The sequence below is a fragment of the Giardia intestinalis genome, chromosome 3 (assembly GCF_000002435.2).
Source record: "Giardia intestinalis strain WB C6 chromosome 3, whole genome shotgun sequence".
NCBI classification, from domain to species: Eukaryota; Fornicata; order Diplomonadida; family Hexamitidae; genus Giardia; species Giardia duodenalis.
This window is the reverse complement of record NC_051858.1, coordinates 1,903,094-1,920,558: the sequence shown is the minus strand read 5'-3', so window position 1 is coordinate 1,920,558 and position 17,465 is coordinate 1,903,094. Positions and strand designations below refer to the sequence as shown.

At 47.9% G+C, this 17,465-nt stretch overlaps 7 protein-coding genes across 7 annotated transcripts; 4 read left to right on the top strand and 3 right to left on the bottom strand.

Moving 5' to 3' along the window:
* Positions 1-30: 30 nt before the first annotated feature.
* On the top strand, positions 31-2,811 carry GL50803_00115239 (putative Translation initiation factor IF-2; the record flags this gene model as incomplete). The annotated part of the gene is made up of 1 exon (XM_001704662.1): positions 31-2,811. The coding sequence occupies one exon, from the start codon at positions 31-33 to the stop codon at positions 2,809-2,811; it is 2,781 nt and encodes a 926-aa protein (XP_001704714.1).
* Positions 2,812-3,074: 263 nt separating this feature from the next.
* GL50803_0014256 (Histone H2A) lies at positions 3,075-3,449 on the bottom strand (the record flags this gene model as incomplete). Its single annotated transcript, XM_001704663.1, has 1 exon — positions 3,075-3,449. The coding sequence occupies one exon, from the start codon at positions 3,447-3,449 to the stop codon at positions 3,075-3,077; it is 375 nt and encodes a 124-aa protein (XP_001704715.1).
* A 100-nt stretch (positions 3,450-3,549) lies between these two features.
* Positions 3,550-5,295, bottom strand: GL50803_006615 (uncharacterized protein; the record flags this gene model as incomplete). The annotated part of the gene is made up of 1 exon (XM_038046314.1): positions 3,550-5,295. The coding sequence occupies one exon, from the start codon at positions 5,293-5,295 to the stop codon at positions 3,550-3,552; it is 1,746 nt and encodes a 581-aa protein (XP_037901890.1).
* Positions 5,296-5,328: 33 nt separating this feature from the next.
* GL50803_006616 (putative RNA helicase) lies at positions 5,329-7,650 on the top strand (the record flags this gene model as incomplete). Its single annotated transcript, XM_001704665.2, has 1 exon — positions 5,329-7,650. The coding sequence occupies one exon, from the start codon at positions 5,329-5,331 to the stop codon at positions 7,648-7,650; it is 2,322 nt and encodes a 773-aa protein (XP_001704717.2).
* A 3-nt stretch (positions 7,651-7,653) lies between these two features.
* GL50803_006617 (uncharacterized protein) lies at positions 7,654-9,342 on the bottom strand (the record flags this gene model as incomplete). The annotated part of the gene is made up of 1 exon (XM_001704668.1): positions 7,654-9,342. The coding sequence occupies one exon, from the start codon at positions 9,340-9,342 to the stop codon at positions 7,654-7,656; it is 1,689 nt and encodes a 562-aa protein (XP_001704720.1).
* An 11-nt stretch (positions 9,343-9,353) lies between these two features.
* GL50803_0032606 (uncharacterized protein) lies at positions 9,354-14,384 on the top strand (the record flags this gene model as incomplete). The annotated part of the gene is made up of 1 exon (XM_001704669.1): positions 9,354-14,384. The coding sequence occupies one exon, from the start codon at positions 9,354-9,356 to the stop codon at positions 14,382-14,384; it is 5,031 nt and encodes a 1,676-aa protein (XP_001704721.1).
* A 138-nt stretch (positions 14,385-14,522) lies between these two features.
* On the top strand, positions 14,523-17,462 carry GL50803_0013825 (Kinesin-1; the record flags this gene model as incomplete). The annotated part of the gene is made up of 1 exon (XM_001704671.1): positions 14,523-17,462. The coding sequence occupies one exon, from the start codon at positions 14,523-14,525 to the stop codon at positions 17,460-17,462; it is 2,940 nt and encodes a 979-aa protein (XP_001704723.1).
* Between the last annotated feature and the right edge of the window lie 3 nt (positions 17,463-17,465).

The following is a 17,465-nucleotide window of genomic DNA, read 5'->3' as shown; positions in this document are numbered from 1 at the left end:
TAAATTTCTAACATATTTGAAATAATTACCATGCCTCCACGAAATCAACAGTTCAATGCAAACGCAGGGAAGCGCGGGATGACTCGTAAGGAGCAAGAGCAGCAGCAGAAGCGTGAAGAGGCCAGTAAGGCGGCTAGTCAGCGTGAGCGACAGACGGGTCCTCTGGAACTCCCAGTGGTCGTTCCAAAGGGGCCTACAATATCTAAAAAGGCGCTCCTGGCCCGTAAGGAGGCCAGAGAAAAGGCAGAAGCAGAGGCCGCTGCAGCCGCAGCTGCAGCTACTGCTGCCACAGAAGCAAAGACAGGCCATACCCAAAAGAAGGAGCCCGTCAAAGGCAAGGGGAAGCGACACCATGAGGACTTCGATGCATGCATGGACTTGGATGCTCATAGCGAAGAGCCTTCAGAAGAGGTCTTAGAGGAGCCTTCAGAAGTTTCAAAAACAGTAGAAGGCACGCAGAAAGAGGGCCATCCCAGGGCTCGCATGGAGCCAGAGAAGCAACAAGGTCTTGACCCTGGTAGGGGTAAGCGAAGGGGGGAAAATAGAGGCCAGCACTCTGCCGCCGGTGGGCCAGGTTTGTTGGGAATAGACTTTAACTCCATGAGCGAGGAGGAGCGCAGAGAGGCGATGGACATGCTGCGTGCCCGAATAGCAGAGTCTCGCCAGGAAGAAGAGGAGCGGAAGTTAAAGCAGGAGCAGATTCGAGCGGAACAAAGAGCAAAGGAGCAGGAAAGTGTGCAGCAGGCTGCAGAGGAAGTCTCCAAGGCTGCCAAACGCTCGTGGGAGGATGATGCGGACAGTGACTCCAGTTTTGAAATAGACAATAGTAAGCATACAGCTTCTTCAAAAGCAAAGGCCAAAGTGACGCATACGCAGAAGTTGGCGGAGCTTAGCCGGCAGCAGGAGCTAGATTACCATGCTAAGATGCGTGCCGATAAGATCCAGGAGAATCTCAGAAGCCCGATCTGCGCGATTCTGGGACACGTCGACACAGGAAAGACATCTCTGCTCGATAAAATCAGATCTACGAACATACAAGGAAAAGAAGTCGGTGGTATAACACAGCAGATCGGCAGCACATTCTTCTCTTACGAGTATCTCAGTGAGCGGACAAAGGAGTTCCCCATGAAAGTGAAGTACAAAATACCAGGCCTTTTGATTGTCGACACGCCTGGGCACGAGTCGTTTGCCAATCTGAGGAGCCGTGGCAGCAGCCTTGCAGATATCGCCATCCTCGTGGTCGACCTCATGCATGGGCTAGAGCGACAAACAATAGAGAGCATTAATCTGCTTAGAGCGCGGAATTGCCCGTTCATCGTTGCGCTGAACAAGATTGACAGGTTATACAATTGGAAGTCTGTCCAGGGACGCTCTTCCAAGCGTGCGCTAGAGGGAACCATGGGCAGTGGTCCTGAGATGACAAGTGCGGGGGTGGTAAAGGACAACCCGTGCAAGCAGGACAAAGCAACGTTGGACGACTTTGAAAAGAAGTATCTGGACGTTAGAAACCAGTTTGCTGAGCTCGAACTTGACGTGGATCTCTGGTGGAATATCGCTGACCTCAAGAGGGTTATACCCGTTGTCCCCACGAGCGCATTCACCGAGGAAGGGGTCCCTGACCTACTCGCCGTCCTTGTTGGATTCACTCAGCTATTAATGGAAGATAAGATTGCTGTACATTACAGTGATAGCGGAGAAGAGAAGATGCAGTGCACAGTCCTGGAGCTCAGAAAAGAGGATGGCTTTGGGTACACAATCGATTGCATCCTTGTCAACGGAGAGTTGCACAGAGGCGACACGATCGTTTTGGCTGGGCTAAATGGACCCATTGTTACCAAGATTAGAGAGCTTCTTACTCCCCAAGAAGCTCGTGAGATCCGCGAAAAGGGAACCGCCAATTACAAGCGTAATGATAAGCTGCGCGCTTCGATTGGATTCAAGATTTATGCGACAGATCTTGAAACTGCCATTCCTGGGAGCACTGTACTGCGAGAGGATCCTGGAGATAACCTTGAGGACCTTAAGGAGTGCGTTATGGCAGATATACATGACATGGCAAAGCAATTCAAGTTTTCTAACGTGGGCATCTATCTTAACGCATCATCCTTGGGGTCTATGGAAGCACTCATCACGTACCTAAGTTCGGAAAAGACAAAGGTGCCGCTCGCAGGGTGTGCTATAGGCCCGATCTCCAAGAACACTATTCAAGAGGCGGCCCTCCAGCTTGAGCGTACAAATCCAGAGTATGCTTGCATCTTGGCCTTTGATATTGAAGTAGACAAAGCGACAGAGGACTATGCAAAGATTAACAAGGTGAAGATTTTCAGGGCGGACATCATTTATCATCTCTATGACATGTTTGTCGAACACTTGAAGCAGTACAAGCTTGAGAGACGGGAGGCGCTCAAATCGGAGACCGTCTTTCCATGCATAATGACCATCCTAGACTGCTTTCATCACAAAGATCCTCTCATTATTGGGGTGCGAATCGATAAAGGGTCTCTTCATCCACAGCAGCCAATCTGCTTCCCAACAGGAAAGCTTCTAGGAAAGGTGGAAAGCATTCAGAAAGATAATAAGAGCCATCCTATGGCAAAGGCAGGCACCGAAGTTGCCATCAGAATCGAGACCGCTGACTCCTCCACCGCCTATGGGCGGACATTCAGCAAGGAGGACACACCGACTCTGTACACTGCTATGAATAGAAAAAGTATTGATATCTTAAAGAAGTATTACCGCGACGACCTTACAAAAGAGGATTGGGTGTGCGTAAAAACAATCAAGACTCTACTAAATATTGACCCCGCATGAGGCAAAAGTAAATGGGCTTTATACTTTCCCTTGTAATCTCAACGTCGGCGTTTACATAGAATGTCGGCTATCCTAGAACTTTGTCCTAGAAATGCTACAATCCAAAATGCTATGGAGAGTGTTGAAATAGAACGGGGAATGAGCTGAGCCGAGGGCCGGCTGTTACAAGCGAGATACCAGTCAGTCAGAACGAGAACTCACTCTTACGGCGCCACAACCAACAAAAAGACATCATAAGTTCACAGACACTCACAGACAGACACTCAAAGATCCTGCGACCGATGGGAGCCCTTGCCCTCTCTTCCCTCCTTCGCGGAGCGGGCGACGCCTCCCTCGCGGATTGTGACGTTGGCGAAGATGGTCGCGAGCTCCTTGTCCTTGCGGAGGGCAGTCAGGATGTGGTTGGGGACGATGCGCTTCTGGCTCTTCTTGTCGCGGTGGTTGCACGCCTCCCGGAAGACCTCTGCGACGACGTTCTCGAGGACGGCCGCGAGGTAGACGGGCGCGTCGGACGAGATGCGCTCTGCGTAGCGACCCTCGCGCAGGTGACGGTGGATGCGCCCGATCGGGAACGAGATCCCCGCGCGCGCGGACCTGCTCTTCATCTTGCTGTTGTCCTTGACGGGCTTGGTGCTCATGGCTTTCTTTATCTGCGCAGACAATTTAAACTGAAATTATGCCTAAATCTGCGCTCCTGGACATCTCTAACTAATAATACACTTTTGTTTATCCGATCTACTACGCCTGCCCAGCGTCATCCTCATGCAACCGGAGAGCAAGGCACGGTCCTGGACCGTCGCTATTAAGGGCATCTACAAGCGCACGCCAGACAGACATCGAAATGTCGTCGCAATCCACAACGCCGTACCCGTTGATAATCCTCATTACGGGGAGATCCACCTTTATTACCCTGCGCTCACTAAAATTCGGCAAGTCCAGAAGCTGGGGTGGTTGTTGTGATGCAGATGGACGTGTTGCTTCCCTAGCCTCAGAGCTGGGCTGTGAGCTTTCGCTGTCAGAAATATCAATTACTTCTTCATTTTCCTTTGCACATTGTGGAATGCTCGGAGAGGTTGATTGCCGGAGACACGGCTCCTTACTTGCTTCAGCATCGGAGCTAATCGCCTTAGTTGTAGATTCTGTCGCTGCTGCTACCAAAGTGGGAGGTGTGCTAGAGGAGGATCTGTAGGCCCGTGAGGGTGGAAAGGGGAAATATGATATATCCCCAGAATTCTGATAGTAGAGAAACCCAGAGAACTGCTTCTTAGACATAATATAGACCGGCTTTTCCGTGCCTAGTGAGCTCCTTATCAGAGCAAACAATACATTCTTTTCTGCTTCAGGTTCTAGAATGGCGTCTACCCAAGTTGAAGATTCGGTTCCTTCGTACACTATTAGAAGGTACTTGTGTCTGCTGTAATAGGACTTTAACCGACCTATGTCCGGGTGACAGCAAAGCCGGCCATCTTCTAGGACAGGTGTCAAGCCAGTGATCGCCCACTCAAGAACATCAATACTGGGGGGAGCTTGTAGGGTAGTGTATTGTAGGGTAGTCTCAAATAGACTTTGCAGATTGGCATTTATGGAAAGAATTGTTACATCTGTTAAAAAGAAGTCTGTAAATTCGGTGAGCTGCTCATGATCTATAGACTCTATGGGTGTGTGACACTCTTGCGGGCACACCTTTTCATATGCATGCTGGTGCTCTGGAAAGCATGGTGGCTTCTCGAACTTATAGATATCTAGGTCTATTGGGAGCTCAAGGCCGTGTACACTTCTTGCTTCGTGGAGACAAGTAGTTATATCGATGAGGGTAGTATAATATGGCTCTAAGTCAACCAACTTCTTGGCTCCGTCCAGCAACGGCCCAAGAATCTGCGGATTCGTGCAATCGACAAATTCCGCTAGCACCAACTTTGAGTGGCTGTACCGATTGAAAATAATATTTAGATAAGTAGATTGATTGGATTGCAAAGTCGAAGAGGACAGCAAAGTATCAATCTCTTCTAACATCTGAAATGCACGAGCGACCATACCACCTATTGGAACGATGCATAGAGGAGGAAAAAGAGGGCATCCATAATAGTATGTTCCATAGTGATCTTTGAACGAGTGTGGATGAATAGAAAGAATGCAGGGAGAGCACACCCTTTCCAGAGAGTTTTTGGGCTCCATTATCAGCTGTTTTCTGGGACATGCTTCCTCACTATCACCGTTGCCACCATTGCTGTCGCAAGTTTGGAGTAAAATGACAATTCTGTTGCGCCCAAGGTTGGTTATTTCGAGATTGTGACCATCATATGATAATCCGATATGTGCCCGGCTCAGCTCCTGGTAGGGCAAGAGAAGCCTATTGTCGGCCAATTCCCAGGGCTTACTTTTGTCACTATTTCTACCTATTATGAGCTGGGGCGACTCTAGCAACATATACGACCCATTGCACAGCTCTGTGACATATGGATGAGCGGTATGTGGACGAGCCATGTCTCACCAAATCCTGTTTTATTTAACAGACTCATGAGGCCGTGCGTTCAGTTCATTCGTGACCATGAGCTTTTTGAGGAAGAGCACACGTCTCTTTCACTGCACAACCTCGACCTTCAAGTGATACGTGACCCAGGATCAGTGCTCCTCAAAAGGTCAATACACTCGCGCTCCGTAGTTGACCAACACGCTTCAGCACTTGGAGAGAAAGTACAGCGATATTATAGCAAGAACATGCAACTCTTGGCAGACCTTTGTAAGAATAGTACGCTCTCCTCCTCTGTGCGGGCCGTTAAAAGTCTTTCCTGCGGCCCACAGCTGGGTAAGGATTGGACCTACTTCGCGTCATTGCAAAAAGCGCTGGCTTCCAACCAAGTGGTTCTTGTTAAGGGGGCGACTGGCTCTGGTAAGTCAACCTGTATTCCAGCTGCCTTGCTTAGTACCGAGCCACAAGGAAGGATCATCGTCTCTGAGCCACGCAGAGTGGCTGCTATCAGTCTTGCAGGATACCAGCAGCAAGCTTTACCGGGCAATCTTCGTCAGGCTGTTGCATACGCGGTCCGATTTCAATCAACGGTTACGCCTGAGACCAAGCTGATCTACCAGACGGATGGTGTCACCCTGCAATACCTCTTGGATGACCCATGTTTGCTAAACGTATCATATCTTATTCTGGACGAAATCCACGAGCGCTCCAGTAACCAGATTCTACTTCTAGCTATAGTGCTTCGTGTGATCAGGTACAACCCTAGGGTACATGTGATCTTGATGTCTGCAACCTTGGATGAGGTCCAGCTGCTGCAATATGTTCGTCGATACACTGCCTCTACATCCATCTCACTAGACAATCCACAGTATTCAACAGACGTATCCTTCCAACCATGCAGAGAGGACTACATTTTGCAGATTGTTGACGAGATTGTCACCTTGCATACCACTAATACCTCCCTGGATGATGGAATCTTGGTGTTTCTTTCCGGTGCAGATGACATAGCAGTTTGCCTTGCCCTTCTATGGGAGCGACTGTCAGTGTTAGGGGCTGGAAAGCAGGGTGGGAGGCCATGGGTAGTCATCCCATTCCACTCCAAAATCCCTGCTCAGCAAGCTATGTATCCTTTCAGCCCAATTACTGGCAGGCGAAGGATCATCTTGGCCACCAATGTAGCAGAAACCTCCGTGACAATCCCTGGAATCAGGTATGTGATTGACTCGGGCCTTCAAAAGCGGATGGTGTATCTTCCTGAGCACAGCACAAGCGTATTGGTGGTTGTACCCATCACCATGTCATCGCACATGCAGCGGAGAGGGCGTGTTGGGCGCACTCAGCACGGCACATGCATCTTCCTCTATCCAAAGTATGTCGCTGAGAACGAGATGCTTATCAATCCACATTCATCGCTCCAGTTCGAGCCCATAGATCACATATATCTGATGCTGCAGTCGTTTTCGCAGCGATTCAAGGAGTCTTTTCCATCGTTTTCATTCTGTCTCGAGACTACCGATCTACTTGATCTAGTAGACTCTGCTAAGCTCTCATTAACTAAGCAGATACTGTACTATACTTACCTCTTGACGACGGCCAGGTCATCTTCAGTTACACATAAACCAACACTGTGCATTTCGGTAGCTGGTCTTGCTGCCACGCTGTTACCTGTTTCTCCCAGGACTGCGCTCTTCTTAATGGTTGCATACTATTACGGTGTTCAGAGAGAGGCCTGTCTGATTGCTGCAGGCCTTGAGGTTGGCTGGGATGATTTGCTAGGTGCCAGCAGCGCGCCACTTCTTTGTCAGGGGTCAGATCACCTTTCTCTCCTATATGCTCTAGTGGGTCCACTGCCAAAGACAGGTATGGCTTCCCAGAGCTACCACCAGGCTAATCAGGTTGCTCGTCAACTGGAGGATGTCTTGGACAAGATCCTCAAGCTCCATAAAGATACCCTATTTGAGTTTCTACGCTCATACGTGCAGCTTCCAGACCTTATGTCCGACACGTCCCTGGCTGCGGAGACCGGGGACATTATCAAACTATGCCTTGCACTGACGAGTCACATGACAGTTGCTCAACGTACCAGCAGCGGCTTTCGCACACTCTTCTCTGGAGCTATTGTGAATCCTTCTGGCAAGTCCTCATGTACAGGCACCACGAGTAATTTCTTAGTGTACAACCACAGCATTATAATAGCCAACAAAGCCACTGCCATTTGCTGTACAGAAGTTAGTGAGCGCATGATCAAACTCAACAGATGGCTAGCAATTGGTACACCACTTGAGGTCGTCTCCCAGGTCTCTAAAGAGATCCCCAAGGCGGAGTCGCAGACTACCAAACTGAGCTTCCGGAGAAATGTCAAACGATAGATTTTACTCTTCCTTTTCTTCCGTACGCGTTTCCTTGTGTGTGAGAAGCAGTATTCCTGCGTACACGGCCAATAGAAGTACACACCCCAGCCCCACAAACAGAGGCCAATCGGCATAGTGTTTATAGAAAGCATCTGTGCGGTCCATGTTCACGTGCAGGTGGTGGATGAGCTTGATTCTATTATATCCAGGAACATTGTAATCTAATCTCATGTGGTAGGACCTAACCAGATCTGGAACGATCACCAAATCAAAGAGACCTTTCTTCTCGTCCAGCAGGGCTAAATTCATAGATATTAAAGTACCCATGATGGACTCATGCAGTTGTATGTCTGTGTATATGGAGGAAAGAGCGTCCGTCACGGTAATGTCCTGTGTCTGATTGATCAAGTCCTTGCGGGCGGATTGAAGACACCTGCTATACAGGCCGCTAGACAGCGCTGATATTTGCTTTTTGATTTGCCGTGTTTCAGACGGAAACAGGCCATAGTCTTCTGGATGGCGACGGGCGTTGTTTGTCACTAGTTCGTCCAGACGTACCGCAGTCTTTTTGGGGACATAAGGTCTCCAAAGCGTATTATTAACTAGCTCCTCTATCTTGACAATGTAGTGGACAAGGTTTCCTTCAACCACAGCTGTGTTTCCATGAGCTTCCCCGTGCTGAGCCGGAACAGTGTTGTCACATCCTGATGGGTCTTGAACTGGCCGCGCATCTAGAACAGAAACGCGTAACATGCACTTTGCAAACCCAAACCAGCGACTTAGCTGATAGAATGCCTGGATAGAGCCTTCGGGAAGGGTGCTGTATTCATATATGCTGCGGTTTGTTCCCTCTTTAGCATTCCACTCCTTAAAGTATTGCTCTGAAGAAGCATTGCTCATCATCATGGTCGTGTCAGCCAAGGCACCGAGAAAGCCTATCGCAATCACCCGGGCATTGTTCTCAAGGCCTTGCCAGACCAGTCCTGCGGTCAGCTCACGGGAGGAGCTCTCAAATGTGAATATTTCATGTGCCTTCTGTACATCTGAAAGGAAGTTGGGGGTAAATGAGAGTATATCTGACAAAGGCTGTTTTAGAGGCTTATAGCTGACGTCACCTATAATGTCACACCCAGATTGTTCCCCACGAGACAGCTTCTCCTTCAAAGCCGTGCTGAGCTTGAGGGCCCCCATTTCAGAAGAGGTGCTCCTAATGGCCTTCATACCCAGGTTTTTAAGTAGGTTGAGAAGCCTCTGGCAAGCATGTGCGTCGGTGAATATTGCAATAGATGCTCCTGGCAGCGGCTCAAAGATGCCTTTATAGACATACTCTGTAGGATACTTCATCGCTGTGGTCCATCTATCGCTGCTAGACGTCGGAAGAATCATTCTCTCGTCCTCCGTCAACTTGGAGCTGTATGGATCGAGTGTTCCCTCCACATATTTAAGCAGCTCATTATAATTTTCTGCAGTCAGATGGTTCCCCCGACCAATGATGGCTATATGAGAGTACTGGGGGACTCCATCAAGTACAAGCTTCGGAAGTTTAAATTTAGGGTCATCCATTCGCATCGAACGAGAAGCAATCCGAGCACCCGTCAGGATGAGCTGGAGGTCTTTAGACGCGATCTCCGGGCCGTCGTACAGGACGAGCATCCTGCTGGGGAGGTATGCAGATGTAGTAAGCGCGAGGAGGAGTAGCCAGAGGACCATCCAATGTGAAAATGCTAATACTTAAAAATGTAGTGTATGGTAGGGATACTATTCTGCGGGCTCCTGCTCGAATCTCTATGTTGCGCCTGCCCGCCCTCTGCAGTGTGCCTATTCCAGAGTGCGTTGCTCGCTCTCCAACTGGAGCCGTATCGGCTGGCTGCAAGCAAGTTGCACAGTCCCTTGGAAGCTTGAAAAGATTTGCACAGACACTGCCATATATACTTCATGCACCTGCTAACGTAGATAATGATCCCATCAGCACCCTTCTATTGAATGCACAAATTCTTCAACCGTGCACTCAAGCGTTACAGCAACCTCCACCTCGCGTTGAGGTATCCCTTCAAGACTCGTCTTTACATATAAGCTATCGACCAGCCTGGTTTCAGACTTCCGACGTATCAATTGCTGTCCTTAGCGAGACAGAATACGACACCCCTACCTTCAGGTTCACTTCCGAAGAGAATAAGGTCTGCGGTCCAAAGGCTCTCGCTCAACGCTTAGAAGATGCTATCGACTCTGTACGTGACATGCTCGTGTCTTCACAATGGAGTCAGACCTTGATTGCTAGTCAACTCACGGTGATTTTCCAAGACCTTATATCTTTGCGGAAAGAGATAGTCCAGCATCGTCCTTCAACATTATCACAAACACAGTGGAAACCCCTTCTTGATCCTCACCAGCAGGACGAAAAGGATGTGTTTGATGGACTTAACATATCGTTGCAAGCCAAAATTGTATCTATAGATCTTTTACATCTTTCTGTTTCTATGGAGCTATACGTACAGCTCAGGCAACAGGAGGCTGCGGCGAATCAGCCACTCTTACCAACCTTTACGACAAGGGAGGCCGAGTCTCTGCTACTTCAGTACACCGATTCCCTTGTGCTCATCTTTGGTGACACTGAGAATGCTGTCTGCCCCCCTGACGAACAGTCAGCCCTATTGGAGATTGCCGTTAAGTCTCTTCAAATGTTTTATTCCAGTGCCTGTCAGGTAATCCTGGGAACCCGTTCTTTGGACGTTTTATATGAGCGTTACTTCATCGCAGATATCAGCTGTGACTTACTGAATCGTCAGCTTCACCTTTTGCTAGATATTCTTGGCAACAAAAACACTCCTTCAATTGTGTGCACGGATGCCACGTCAATATTCTCCTTACTCTTGGAAGATGATCAGGCGGCTATGCTTCTGCTGGAGGTTCTTTTCAATCCATTCACCGCTGGTACCAAGAATTCCACCATAAGCAGGTCTTCCGCAGAGCAGCTGATCCAGAGCATCTTAGAGCACGCAGTGGACGTAACAGTGAGTGTTAAAGATGAGTTATATAAGCCCCTACTCCTTTATCGAACTGTCGTTTTGCCAAAAGCTACTTTCAAACCCCCACCTGTTTTACTTGTGCTAACAAAGCTTCTCACACTAATATCATCTAATAGTTTTCAAAACTCTCACACGGTCCATCCAAAAGTGGTCCTCCAGACACTCCTGCAACAGCTGGCAATCATTACCAATCAGAAGACTTCCATGAAGGATTCTCTGGCTGGCCTTACCGCTCTTTCATATCAGTATATGTTCGAATTGGCACTGTTATCTAGTGGTGCCTCTGTGTTATGGAGAGACCTGCCTCCAATAATTGTTTCTTTCTGTGACAGACAATGTAGCGCTCAATTATCTAATCAAGCAATTACAACGTTTATTCGTCTGATGCTCGACATGCTAGGATTTATATTTCTTCTTGCCTTGCGTGATGACTCTTCTACGCAGGCCAAACAGTGCAGCTCCCAGCTGCTTAGTTTCTTCTTGTCTTTCTTCTCCATTATCTCCAAGAATGTTCAGTTGCAAATTCACATTATATCTTTGCTTAGTCGTCTCTCCGGTGCATTACAATTGGCTAAGAATAATCACGCGGACGCTTCCGTATCATTAGATACTTCAACAGGCCTCTTACAGGACATTGACTCTTGCTTGCTGGACATCTACATCGGGACGATTAGCAGCGTAAGCCCGTCTGTTTCTCTTCTCGATGCATCCTTAACATCTCTTGCAGAACCCATTCAGAACGGCCGGTTTCTTCCGGACTATATCGTTAAGCTAGGCCTCCTGCCAAAGCTGAAGGATCTGCTCAGAACAACAGGATCGCTTGCCTTGATAAAGTCTGTCGTTCAATTGTTTGTGCTCTTGGTTGACCGCTACTACGTAGAGTCACAAGTATCCGTAGCATCTCTGGCCGTGCAGCTTAACACCATCATGACCGTGATAATGAGCATAGTGATCTTCACTAGAGATAGCACAGTGGCCGTGGGGATAACCTCCATACTTCTGCCAGCCATGCGCGCGACCCTCCCACCCATCGGGACAGTGTGGAAACACGGTAATAATAGTATTAACAGGTCTGCAGGCCTTCTGATTTGCATTACAAGTCAAAATGAGAATAGACTTAGTTCCTTCTTCCGCGCTGTGCTCAGTCTAGGAGATCAGCACAGAGTAATTTTACGAGACCTCCAACGAGAAGTGCTGAGACGCCTGCACGGGTTTCTCTTCAACTTTCCCAAGTGCACTGCCAATTGTCACGATCAAGCAAGCGCTTCAGCCGATGCTATTCTATTTTCTCACTTTTCAGATACTACACTGGCACTTATCTTTTTTAATTTCTGCGGATTGTCTATCATCCTGGCAGATGAGCTAGGTGATAACCGAGATGATGTAGTGCCTCTCTGTGTTTCTCAGAAAGATCAGTGCCCCTGCAATTTAATAAACAGGAACAACACAGACGTTCCTATTGAGCTAGAGCCGAAGGTCAAATGCAAAGCCGTACCGCTTTATGGCAAGCCTAACCGCTCTGAGGTTTTGCGACCCAAGGCAAGGTTTGTGCGGCAAACTAGACGCGGCCTTGATACCACTACTTGCTCTGCAGATTCTGCTGCAAATATGCTCCTATCTATTACACGCATGCTTACAGACATTCTTCCAAACATTCTCCAGTGTACAGTACTGACAGAGTCTGCTGCAGCATGGATTGAAGCATACATTGCAAGCGATGAGCATAGAAAACTTTTCCAAACATACGCTTTCCGTGTCATCGCTCTGGGAGCAAGGATACATATCCATTGTCTCTTTGGTGCAGAGAAGGGTAAAGAGCTGAGTGGTTCCGGTGTACATATGACAGCGGGAAATCTGCTTGATCAGTACAGCAGCATCATGTCACTACTCTGCTTTATGATCGACGCAGCAGATGTACACGTTATTGAGCATGTGGTTTCGTGTCTTACGCAGTATGCTAGATGGGATCTATTCTATAGGGGGTCTGCGCATAGTGGTGCACAGAGCCTTCACATACTATGTAAAGCATACGCTAGAACCTGTGTTAGCTCAAGTAGGTTGCTGGTGCAAGCGGGATATTTAAAAGAGACGAGTGAGTTAGCCTATATTTGTGCCCACCTGAATGATGACATGAGCATGGCCTCCACAACTACCCGGTCTATTGCCAAGCACTTATACCTCTTGGCACTTGTGGCGCGGGGCTTCACCCAGTTCAGTGAAAAAGGTAAAGAGAATATTCGAGCTGTACTTATAAGGATCTTGCTTCCTCACCTTCACAACAAGGCGACAGAAGACGGGGTGCCTATCGCTTACTCCACCCCAACATCCTATGTTCTTCGCCTTTTAGTAACAGTTAGAATGGCGGCACCAGACCTGACTCACTTCCTAGCTGTGTGTCAATATACCCTTTTGGGTGCGCTTCCCCTTATGGTCATCCAATCTACTGACGACGCTACTGCAATGCTCGCTACCCTAAAAGCAGATTGCTCTCAGCCCTCACTGCATCCATTGATCGCAGATGCACTTTTCTATGCCACAGGGAAGTTCTTTGGTACCTTCAGCACAGACGATATTGCTTCTAGCGTTTGCTCCTCCATTGTATCAGAGGATACAGATTCAGACTCCAAAATCTCTCTGGCATCATTGTCAGTCTCTACATTGAAGTCACCGTCTTCCACGACAGACCATGAACGACCGCTAGTGGGTGTGTACATTTCTGCCAAGGTGGAGGAGAGACGTCTGCACATCCATAAACGCTTTGTGCATACAATACTACCATACTGCCACATAATCCTCGGTAGGTATTACTTTAGAGGCCTCTTCCCCTCCTCATCAGACGACAGCAGTATAACTACAAAGACCATCGTGCACGTCCTTTACTGTGTGCGTCAGATTATTGCGAGCAAGCTCATGCTTCCTGAAGGCATAGTACCAAACCTTTTGGCATTTCAGCTCACAGCATGCTATGCACACAATAAGCCCTCAGCGATGATCATCGTCTACGAAGATGTCTTAGATACTCTTACTCTATCTCTAACGGTTTTTAAGCAGGTCATGTGTGTTGTTGCTGTTGAGAAGGCGTTGCAACTACTCTTTACAACTGACGAGTGGAAGGCCCTTGTGCAAAGTATTGCAGGCAAGGATCAGGTGGAAGCCATTCTTCAATCCATCCAGGTTCCCATGGCAGTAGTTACAGATTTATATAATCTTCTGTTTCTTGAAATTGATGCAATCGGGGTGCCTAAGCAGAGAGATGCTGATGCTCTATTTATCTCCACCGCCCTCAGTTGCCTGGAGTTGCCTATTGAGCACGATGAGGGTGATTGGCACGACACTCTATTAAGGCTTTTCTTTCTGGTCTACATACTCATCAAGCTCCCTCTTTGCAAGCACAAAAGCTCTTCGGCTGTAGGCACAGTTATCCGACACTTCTCCAACTATACTGTCCATCAGTATCAAAGGATCTTACTTCTTGACAGCACTGGCGGGGAGACTCTTCTTCATACATTTGTTTATGATTTGTTCGCATGCCTGGCAGATTGCATTGTTAAATTATTTACGTACTATTTTAATTATACAGTGAAAGGAGAGAAAGAGGAGATTGGGAAAGAGCCCCGTGGAAGCCCAGCCATTGTGGACGACATTGCCCATGCAGTCGCGCAGAGTCTTGTGGAGCCAAGTGGGAGCCTCAAAGCGTTGATAGAGATAAGGGATTCTATGTCATAGTTGTGTCGTAGCATAGCTGTGAGTGTCCTACAATTTTTCCTACAGTTTTCTCCGGGCGGTCTACGGCGCTTTTGAGCCTTCTTTCTAACCGTTGAACAGCAATCTTAATTGGATTTCAAAATTAAAACTCAAAATTCTATGGCTGCGACCCCTGGTCACTTGACCAAAGACACCAAGACCCCGAACAAACCCGGTAACATAGAAAGTGTCAAGGTTTTTTGCAGATTCCGTCCCTTCAATGAGAAATTCGAGCCTATTTCAAACCCCTGTGTAGAATTCCAAGGAGACCAGCAAGTGAACTTCACGGGACTGGACTCCACCAAGACCTTTATGTTCAATAGGGTTTTCCAGTGCGACACAACACAAGAGACGGTCTTCGACGTCTCTGCCCGTCACGTGTTGACTCAATTTCTTGCCGGGTGTAATGGAACTATTTTTTGCTATGGTCAGACAGGCGCAGGTAAATCTTACACAATGACAGGTCCAAGTATAGATTCGTTTACTGATAAGGGGCTGATGCCTCGGGTTTTCAACTACCTATTTGACCAGTTGTCTGCTGAATCGCAGCAAGAGATCTTCACACACGTTGTCAAGTGTAGCTTTTTCGAGATATATATGGAACGGATTCGCGATCTGCTCGCCGAGGAGCCAGGCCCGCAATCTCCGGCAACACCGTTTACCCAGCCAAGCTTTGTGCTTCCATCTTCCATAAGCTATGGTGGAAACGTTAATGCGAATCTCCCAGTAGGCCCATCCAATCTCCAAATTAGGGAAAGCAAGGAAAAAGGCGTGTATGTGGAAAATCTCACCGCGTATCGGGTCGATTCTGCGACAGAGTTGTTGCAATATCTGAAGAAGGGCAATGCTAATCGCGTCACAGCCGCAACAAACATGAACGACACGTCATCACGCTCTCACTCGGTGCTAAATATTTTCTTGGAAACCGAGGACAGGCTCTCTGGGGCTAAGCGAAGGTCACAGCTGTATCTTATTGATCTTGCAGGAAGCGAAAAGGCGTCGAAGACTGGTGCTGAAGGGATACGCTTGGATGAGGCACGTCTAATTAATCTGAGTCTGTCTACTCTGGGGAATGTGATCAGTGCTCTTTCAGAGGGTAGGTCTAAACACGTTCCTTATAGAGATTCTAAGCTAACTAGGATACTGCAGGACTCTCTTGGCGGCACCTCATCGACATCGCTTATAATATGCTGCAGCCCCTCAAAGTACAACGAAATAGAAACTCTGTCCACTCTACGCTTCGGAGAACGGGCCAAGAACGTTAAGAACAAAATAGCAATGAATCAGGAGTTCGGACTGAAGCAGCTCAAGGCCATGCTTGAAAAAGCCAACGCAGAGATTGCAAGACTCAACAGTGTAATCGCCAACATGGTTGAGGCCTCCCATATGGTCACGGAAAGCATTATGGAGCGCAGCATATTAGAGAAGAGTGTAGTTGGAGATGGAGCCCCATCTGTTGCAGGCATGCTCGTGTCTAGGACGACTACCTTACCCTTGACAAATGATGAGACACCCGCAAAAGAGGATAGTGCTGGAGATAGGGGAGGGTTTTCATCTTATGAAGCTAAGGCAGCCGTAGAGATTACACATGCTAATGAGCTCAACAGAATAATACTTACTATGACGAGCTTGGATGAGTTACGTAACATAGTTATAGAAACAAATCAAAAGTATGTCAAAACCCTCGGTGAAAGCCTTCAAGCCATCAATCAGATGTATGTTGTGCGAGAGGAAAGAAACTCCCTTCGCTCTGAGCTGAAAGAGCAAGCTGCGGAAATAGATCACCTTAAGGGGGTGATTTCCGACACAAAAGCAGAGCTAGACTTTGGAGAGCAAAAGTATAACGAGCTCAGGGCACAGTATGATTCGCTCGCCATTTCTTTGGAGAGCCTAAATATAGAGAAGGCAGACATCTTGCGCAAGCTCCAAGTTTCGGAAGAGAAGTGCAAGGCGCTGGGGGAGGCAGTAGAGACGGCAAATGCTAGCATCGCAGAGGCAGCCTTGAGCATGGTCCAGCCTACACCTTCCATAGTGGTCTCTAGCCCTCGCTTGTCTCTCCCCTATCAAGTTGGAGATGTAGGTGGGGTGGAGGTGGACTCTGGCAATATAAAATCAGCGATGAAGTCGGCAAAAACTAAGCTAGGGCAGCATAACTCAGTAATGTTTGACGAAACAATCTTCTCTCAAGATGAGGACAGCATCAGTCTGGGGGAGTCAGGCTCGGTCCAAGTCACTTCGCACAACCTCAAAAACATTCTTTCAAAAGATAACGTTTCCAATGAAGATAAAATTCGCTACTATCAGCTTCTTAGAAACGAGCTCATTAACAAGCAGACTCAGGTGCAGAAGCTAGTGAAGGCTCTGGCATCTAATGCCTTCACCATAGTAGAGGCAGAGCTCCAGGCAGCAACCATGGAGGAGAGGATCTCTGCTCTTTGCAATAATGCAAAAATCCTGAAGCAGTACAAATATCTTGACAAGACTGTCAAGCTACAAGCAGCAGACCTTTTGCACATGGCCGAGAAGGTCACGGAACTAGAACTGAGTAACAAGTTAGCATCCGCTGAGATAGCTGAACTAAAGACCAACAACACTTATCTACTGGACCAGTTGACGAATACCCGTACAAGCGTTAATAGGATTATTAAGTATAAGGATGACATGATTAACATACTCCGAGGAAAGATAGAGGCACAAAACAACATATTGGATGGCCTGGGTGAGAATCCGTCTGTTGCTGGGAATAGGGTATCGTTATATTCTGTCACCAGAAAGGGAACGATTTTAGCCAATGGAGAACTCTTCACTAAGCAAAAGCACGAAGAGTGTGACTCGGGCCTCGGCTTCATAGACTGTAACGGCCAGTACACTATTGCACAAGGTTTTCAGTACTTTAAGACAATGCCATACAGCAATGACGGACCTGAGCTGTCCTTACCAGAAATACACGGCCTATCTGTTTTATTACCAGGTGAGATGAAGCCAGTACTAACAGTGGGCTCCTCTAGGTTCGCTAACCCTTCGCTAATATGTCGGAAGGGTCGCTACTCCTCAAAGTAAATC